The 8,661-nt window shown below is 45.2% G+C and overlaps 1 protein-coding gene across 1 annotated transcript; it reads right to left on the bottom strand.

Moving 5' to 3' along the window:
• Positions 1-3,955: 3,955 nt before the first annotated feature.
• Positions 3,956-8,455, bottom strand: LOC308155785 (UDP-glucuronosyltransferase 2C1-like; the record flags this gene model as incomplete). The annotated part of the gene is made up of 4 exons (XM_080529158.1): positions 3,956-5,590; positions 7,552-7,755; positions 7,991-8,154; positions 8,362-8,455. The coding sequence occupies 4 exons, from the start codon at positions 8,453-8,455 to the stop codon at positions 3,956-3,958; spliced, it is 2,097 nt and encodes a 698-aa protein (XP_080385284.1).
• Positions 8,456-8,661: the final 206 nt, after the last annotated feature.

The following is an 8,661-nucleotide window of genomic DNA, read 5'->3' as shown; positions in this document are numbered from 1 at the left end:
AGGCGAGGGACCCCTAAGACCCTCCGGTCGGACAGAGGCACCAACTTCGTCGGTGGTGAGGCCGAGCTGAGGGCGAGCTACGCTGCGATGACTGAGGAGGCCCGTGACAGACTCGCCTCCCAGCAAGTGAAGTTTGAGTTCAACCCCCCAAATGCTCCACACTTCGGGGGAGCCTGGGAGCGGGAGATTCGCTCAGTAAAGAACGTCCTACGTACCATTCTCGGACAGAAGGTGCCTACCGATGAGGTGCTCGAGACTGTACTAGCAGAGATTGAGGGCATCTTGAACTCCCGGCCCCTAGGCTATACCTCCAGTGATGTAGCAGATCTGGATCCCATTACGCCCAACTTCTTGCTGATGGGGCGGCGAGACTCTGCACTGCCTCAGGTAGTCTACGACCCTGCAGAGCTCACCGGAAGAAGATGGTGGAGGCACAGCCAGGTGCTCGCGGACCAGTTTTGGAGGCAGTTCATACTGCACTACCTGCCGACCCTGCAAGTCAGGCAGAAGTGGACGAGGGAGAGAGACAACTTGTCCGAAGGTGCCGTGGTACTGGTGATCGACCAGTCCCTTCCACGCGCCGCCTGGCAGACAGGCAGAGTGACCAAGGTCCTGCCGGGTCCGGATGGAAGGGTGCGGACGGCCATCGTGGACGTTGGTGGTCGCACTTACACCCGACCTGTGGCACGCCTGATTGAGCTCCCTCAAATTACAAAGGACACTATCACCTCATACCTCACGCTGCTAGAGCAGCCTAACCAGTGTGCCTTCCATAGTTAAATGAAACCGAGGGTTTCATGGGGCGGCTGTTATGAAGGCCCACAATTTAGAGCCAGTTAGTTTCCCCAAATCAGCCCTATTTTGCCCCTGTTATTTCCTTAATTATTTTCCATACTATTCATGTACGTTTTCATGAAGGTGTATGTATTGTTATTGTAATTGTATAAGTTCTGTCTTAGATTTGTTCAGTATTGTGCAAGCGCCAGATTAGTGGGCGTGGTTTTGATTGGCGTACGTGACTTGATGTATGTCCGGTTGGTATATATAGCTACGGAAGTGGTCTGTGCGTTAGAAGAAGAAGAAGAAGCTTCGCGGGAACGTGCTCAAAACCAATGTGACAGCTCGGTGTGAACTTTCTAGCTAGCCAGCCAGGTTCAGGAAGTTTGCTCAATAAAGTCGCTTTTTATTCTGAATGTCCAGGGAACTGTGAGCCGTACGGAGTTTAGTGAGTTAACAGCGCTAGCCCAGTTTAGCTGTGTCACCGTTAGCCAGCCTTGCTAGCCGCCGGCTGCTAACGTTGGCGCATAGCGAGACCCAAGCCGGACAGAGCCGTCGCCTCCGAGGTGGATTGCGACCGACCGCTGACACCACCGGAGCTGACCGTGGACCACCGGACCTGAGCCATTCACCAACCTCGTCGTTTGCTACGAAGAAGCCCCTTTCCCTTCGAATTGCAACGTCACTCCCCCCCCTTGTCTGCTGCCTTCCTCGAGTCACATGCGAGCTCCAACCAGGCCTCAACGCGCTCATTTCAGTCCGGGACTCTAAGCCTTTTCAGGCCAGGTACTGTGTGTGAGTGAGTGAGTGAGTGTGTGTGTGGCCGGCGGGGAGGGAGTATATTGGGATGTATATATAATTTGTATAAATAAATGTGTTTGTTCATATTTGATACATTGCTCTGTGTTTAGTTGTCTGTTAGCTAATGCTAATGCTAATGCTAATGCTAATGCTAGTAATGCTAGTCTAAAGGGTTGCTGGCGCCCCCTGCCTCTATCCTCCTACACTGCCGATTTAGCTCAGAGTTAGTTAGATAACCAGCCCTTCCTAAAATTCTACAGTCCTTTAGCTACTCCCTGGTTACATATATATATATATATATTTTTTTTTTTAACAGAATCCTTTCATAGAGCACTCAACTCTAACCATAACCAAACCCAACAATAAGAGTCTGCTGGTGACAACTGTATTTAGAGAGAAGTCAAAACGAGAAGTCAAGACAGGTTATTTCAGTTGTTATCCAGGTGAACACTTTTCTCCATTTTGACGTTTTGATAAAACGTAACAATCAGTACTTGTAAATCTATTTATAGCCACTAGTTATCATTTTCAGTACATAAATGAAGAAACAATGATTGTATATGTATATTTACATTTGAATATTTGAATATTGATTCACTGGAACTCCCGGGCCATCTGACATCAGGAGCACATGATACAGAAGCACAATGCCATGATGTCCTCACAGATAGAATCCTGTGGACCCATGAAGCCTCTGTGGTTCAACACTCACAGAAACAGCACCTCTTTGATTGGCATCTATTCTGTGATCTCTAGTCAGGGGGAAACACACCTGAATTCATCTATTCTGTGATCTCTAGTCAGGGGGAAACACACCTGAATTCATCTATTCTGTGATCTCTAGTCAGGGGGAAACACACCTGAATTCATCTATTCTGTGATCTCTAGTCAGGGGGAAACACACCCGAATTAATCTATTCTGTGATCTCTAGTCAGGGGGAAACACACCTGAATTCCATATTTGTTGTGTATGGCAACCTGTAAAGACCGGGGATGCAGGTGACATGCAGATGGGCACCTCAAAGGACACCAAGAATGGAGCTCCAGGGGCAGACAGGTACACTCCTCAAACTCAAAAGTAGAAATTGTACGCCTTGCGCCAGGAACAGATTTTGCGCTTTGTGTGTGTACTAATCAATAACAATTTAAATATCAATAGCGATGATAAACAGCAAAGCCTTTTTCCAAGTATTGGCAAGGATGTAGAAACATGTAATAGTATAGCCTATTGATGTTGTCTAGAAATAAAGAATGTGTGTTTCTTTGCTGGGCACATTTTTTTTGCATTCTTGTAGACTGTACTCCACTCTGTCTGCACGCACCTTAAATCTTAGCTCAAGCTCATGGTGCACAGCAGGTGATTTAAACCATGAGCAATGTTGTCCAGGTGTATTCAATTAAATATGGATTAAACCACGGCAATTTGATTGAGTTTACACTTACACTTTTCAGAACACTACTGTGGTAATAAACTGTGGTAATAAACTGGAGAAGTTATGGCAATCCATGTATTTTGCAAGCCCATGTTGTCATTTTATCATCACTAGCTGTCTTGAAACACCATGAGGTTCCACTCTCTCAAACCAACATATTGCAGACAGCAATCTAAACAAATATATATATATATTATTTTAAAAATATATATATATTATATAATGTTTGCATCATGTTTCTTAGAATGTTTACCTTAATCTTACTCCTGACTGCGCTGCCTTGCGTGGATGAAGTTCAAACATTTGTTATTTATGTAATTATTGAATTTCAGGACGACGGACCACATGTCCTGAACTTCTCTAATTCTCCATATTTGTGTGCGCTGCCGCTCAACAAGAACAAGCTGCATACCAGTCCTATAACAATCCATACATCTCTAACCTCTCTACTTGATCACCAAACTGCCAGTATTTAATGCCATTGCCATCCAAACTAACGTGTATTCTGTTGTTTCTTGCAATTGCGTTCCTACTCCACTCCATGTCTGGTTTCCAATAGTCTACCATAGATCTCTCAGGGGGTACTGCCTTGGCTTCGCAACATCCCGAGACTCCAAGTGTCAACCCCCCACAATCCTTCACCTAACCTTCACCCTATCTCATTTCACATACAACTTTTCTCTATTTTGAATTTATGAAAATACAATTTTCCATTCTAGCCACTAGTTGATTTATTTTCAGTACACAAAAGAAGAAAAAAGAAAGAAAGAAATAGAGCTATTGTTGTTTTTCTTTGTTCCAAATCTCCATACATAATCTCTGGGCAGTAGATCACACACTTTACTCTGCCTAACTCCTTATTGATTTTCCTTTTATCAGATTGGGTAGTCTTCTCTATTTTTATTATTTTATCTGCTGTCTTTGTGTCAATGTTTGTCATGTTCTCAAATGTTCTTCTTCTCTAGTTGGGTCATCCTTCTCTTGGACCTCCATTTCTGTAGCACTTTCATGAAAGAAAACAGAGCCCAAAAACACCCCAATGGCGCAATCAGGAGTAATGCCACCACATCCAGGCTGTAGTAGGAGTACCAAGCCATGCTGTAGGCCTCAGTACGGAGGTGTGGAGCCCCTTTGTTACGGATGACATACTCTATCCAGAAGACTGCGTGGTCCAGAGGTTGGTGAGGCTGGTCTCGGTGGAGGAGGGAAAGTCTCTGCATGCTGCGGCGGTAAGAGGTTCTACTCAGGATATCTTGCAGTGCCTCCAGGAACTCACCTTCTGTGAGCGTGGCTGGCTCCAGAACCCGGGCCGCCCCCCGGGCCTGAAGACGCAACAGGTTGTCCTGCTGGTCAAAGAGAAGAGGCAGGCCCAGCACGGGGATCCCATGGTAGATGGCCTCATAGATACCATTGGTCCCTCCATGAGCCACAAAAGCGCGGGTCTTAGGGTGACCCAGGAGGTCGTTCTGTGGGAGCCAGTCCAGCAGTAGAGTGTTGTTCCCCAGAGAGGAGGGTCTCTCTCCCCCAAACCTCCACATCACCTTCTGTGGGAGCTGGGCAAAGGCAGCAGCAACAGCTTCGGTTACCTCCTTAGGCAGGGCAGCAATCAGGGTGCCCAGGGACATTACTACCACCCCCTGGTTCCCGGAACTCTGTACAAAGGCCTCCAGCTCTGCAGGCAGGGCTTTGGCAGGTCGACACTGGAACCCCCCTATATAGACCACATTAGGCATAGAGGGGCGGGGGAACTCAAACACAAAGTCCACCCTCATCAGCCACACGTCTGCAGTACGCTGCATGGCCAGCAAGTCGGCGCCAGGGGGGAAGTGCTGGTGCAGTAGGTCACTGTAAATGGGAATAACCAACATGCGCTCCTGAAGAAGGTTTATGACATAATGCACGAGGTTCCGTGTCCTCTGGAGGAAACCCATCCGGTCGGTCATCGCAGAGCCTGGTACAGGCACATAGGAGATCGGAGAGGGGGCAATGGAGAAATGGCCTTCTCCGAAGCTCATCCAGCGCACATTGTAGACCATGGGTAGTTCAAGGTAATGTGCTAGGATGACGCCACTGGGCACGCCAGGGTCTGTCAGCATGATGTCAAACCCCGGGTCCCTGAGCAGTGCCATCAGAGCCCTGTCCTCCAAAATGATGGAGAGCATGGTACAGGTGGCCTTGTGCACAGTTCTCAGGATGGAGAACAGTTCCCTGATCTGGACCAAGGTGCCCACCAATGAGCCCTGCCGGCGGCCCTCCAGTACATTCCGCACTGCATCCTCAAAAAAGCTCATACGGATATCTGCGCTTCCCAGTGTCACTGTGACTGAGGTGTAGTGTGGTGAGTGCTCTCTGATGAACCAGCTGTTTGCCTGCCGTATCACAGTCATCTGGTGGCCACGCCCATGGAGCTCCTTCACCAGCACCTCCATGTTCACCCAGTGGCTGCCATCCATAGGCATGACCAGGATCCTGCTGCCATGGAAACCAGGGAGCGGCGCCAGGAGGAGGAATGGAAGGAGGAGCCAGAGGAGGGAGGGCAGGAGCAGAGCTCTCCGCACAGACTCAGACATGGCTCTCACCTACACAGAAGAAAGAGAACTGTCATGGTTCAACAAGTAAAAGAAGGAAGCAACAGTGTACCAACAGGTTTACTACTGCACATAAAGAATGCTCAAACTCAGGCAATAAAAGGAAAATAGTATCTCTATATCTTGAATTGCAAAGGATGCAAAATAAGAAAGCACAGATGATTTGACATTGCAACACCCGAACCAGTATGTCAGGAGGTACACACCTCTTGACGAGGTATTTGGGGTTGTTGCAACATTGCAAGTGAATTGACCTGTTGATTTTAGTGTGAAATCATCAGAATCTACAGAGCAATCATGATTACCCACAATCACACACTGTTACTGGTGACATTAGTGTTATTTCTAGTGACATTCATTCTATGCTTGAGGTAAATCTAAGCTGTTAACAAACGTGAAATAAGTATGTCAGATGCCAATAGTTAGTAGCAAACAACAAAGCATGAAGTGATTTAGATGGGGGTCAGATTTACCTTGATGCTGGGTGATCTGTCACTTCTCTCTTTTTCAATGTTTCCTCTGGTGGCTGGGGTCCACCGATTAAAGCCCTCTTTCAGTCCAAACTGTGTCTAGAGATGGAATTAAGCACTATTTCCCCATAAAACACACGCAAACATTTCAGGAGAATAAATGCTAACATAAAAGAGAATGAAGGAGAGGGAGTTATTTACCCCAGCTATTGTTCTTCTGGACAACAATCTAATCCCTCTGTTACCCAATAGCCTTGTTAAGCTTGTGAGACCCTAGATCCCTCTATGAATGTATTAGTCTTTTCTCCAATCTAATGACACTAAAATCGGAAAGGTTTCAGCACCTTCATATTTTGTAGAGATTAGAGCTCTATTGCTTATCCTGAACATTTTGTGTAAACATTTCCCTCACAACATGGGTACATGTAAACAAATGGTCTTGTATGTCTGATATAGCAGACTCCAAAGGCAAACACAAAGCCTAGAACCAATAATAGACATTGACAGCTCCAAAACAGAACACTTGTCAAGCCAATTGTCCCATTACTTTTGGTGCCCTGAAATAGAGGGATTATGTATAAATAATGTTGTCATATGTTCATATAAATACCATCAAATATGGTATATAACAAACACTTTTTATATAATAAAACACTTCACTGTCCCATTACTAATGCAGGGCACTGTCTATGGTATGGATCAATGATCAGGACAATTTAGAACTTTCATATTGCCAAGGGTAGTAATCGTGATTATTATAGTCCAACATTAGACACCTGATTCCAACTACCAACTATGACTGAATTTCACAAATGACCGCTAAGTAGACACAAAAGCATCACTTTATATGGCAAAACTGTGTTATTACATAATAAAACATTTGAAAATAACATTCACAGAGGAAATCAAGGCAGTTATACATAATGGTGATATTATAAATATGATATTATTAATAGAATTATATTATAGATACTAGATATTAACTCTAGGTTTTAAAATATCACAGTAATGTGTGTATCAAAAGAAAGCGGTTTTATTCTATAATCTCTCTCTGAAAGGTAGGCTCTGGAATGTGACGTCACGCCTGTGAAAGGAGCAACTTTCAACAAAGATATTGTAGTGAACAATAGAGAAAGAGAGAGTCCACTTGTTTCACTGCTCTCACATTAAACAATAATGCAACAAGCTCTATTCTCTAGTGTTGCATCTCCATTTTTGAAAAGTAGCTGTCAGAGCAAAAGCCCCAATAAAACACATTTTCTTTCACATTCTTTCCTATCTATTTCATTTATTGACTGTGAACCTTACAGCAAGTTCAGACATCAAAACAACTGCACTGACTATTTGAAACAGCAGAGCTCAGTATTTCATAATTTGCTGAGATGTGTCAGGGACAACTGGGGCTGAGGCCCCATAACCAACTTGGGGGTTAAAGGGAGGAGGGTTATTGTTGGTAGTGTCAAATGAGCTAGCAGTCATGACAGGGGGACTGGTGGCCATGGTGGGGAACTGTGGACTAGTCAAGACAGGGGGACTGGTGGCCATGGTGGGGCCAGTCATGACAAAGTTATGTTGGTTGGTCATGTAGACTTGAGGTGCCATAAATTGAGGCTGGTGGCTGATGGCCACTGGCTGGATGTTTATGATAGTGTAGCTCTTGTTATGCTCTCGGATCTCCCGGGCCATCTGACACCAGGAGCACGGGTTACAGAAGCATGACACCATGAGGTCCCCACAGATAGAGCCCTGTGGACCCACAAAAACACTCTTGCTCAACACTTACAGTACACAGAACTCACCAACTATCCCACTAACACAAACACAGGCATGCAGAAACAGCACCTCTTATAGTGATTGATTGATCTATTGTGTGATCTCTGTTAAGATGGAAATGCACCTGAATTCCATATTTGTGGCGTACAGCCACCCGAAGGGCCAGGGATGCAGGTGGTGCACACAGGGGCACGTCGAAGGCTATCATGCATGCAGGGCCTAGGAGGTCCAGCAGGGGCAGACACATACACTCCCCAAAGTTTTTGGTGGTGGTGCAGGCAAGACAAGGACAGCACCAGAAACCATAACAACCTGCACACACACAAACTCACCTTCTCATTATAAAATGAAACAGTGAGTGCAACAAGTTACTGTTACTGTTAAAACTGTTACTTTATCGTTACTGCTACAGGTTTAATGACTATTCATTGGTTTTTAAAGCTATGCCTAATATTTTTTAGTGGATACTTTATGATTGTTGGTAAAGGTAATGAATAACTTATGGCTATTTAGACTCACAGGAATTCATGTCCTGACAGCAGTCAAAGAGGTCAGAGCTCCAGCCCTTCAGTGGAGACTCCACCTGGTGACGGACCACCACTTTTGCAGTCATGGTGATCAGACCTGCCTGCAGACACACATACAGTACATGTACTATTGTGGCATGGGAGGTTTAGAAAAAATGTTTGAGTGAATATTTTTTTTATTGACAATAAACCTAATGTATAGTACAGGGAATGCATTCAGACACAGTATAGCCTAGTTTTGATTTAACTACTTTCTATAACAAGCTAGGATTTGACAACAAAGTGGCTGTAC

This window comes from Nansenia antarctica, assembly GCF_963989245.1.
Source record: "Nansenia antarctica genome assembly, chromosome: 4".
In the NCBI taxonomy this organism is placed as follows: Eukaryota; Metazoa; Chordata; class Actinopteri; order Argentiniformes; family Microstomatidae; genus Nansenia; species Nansenia antarctica.
Note: the sequence above shows the minus strand (reverse complement) of the source record. Positions and strands in the feature narration are given on the sequence as shown.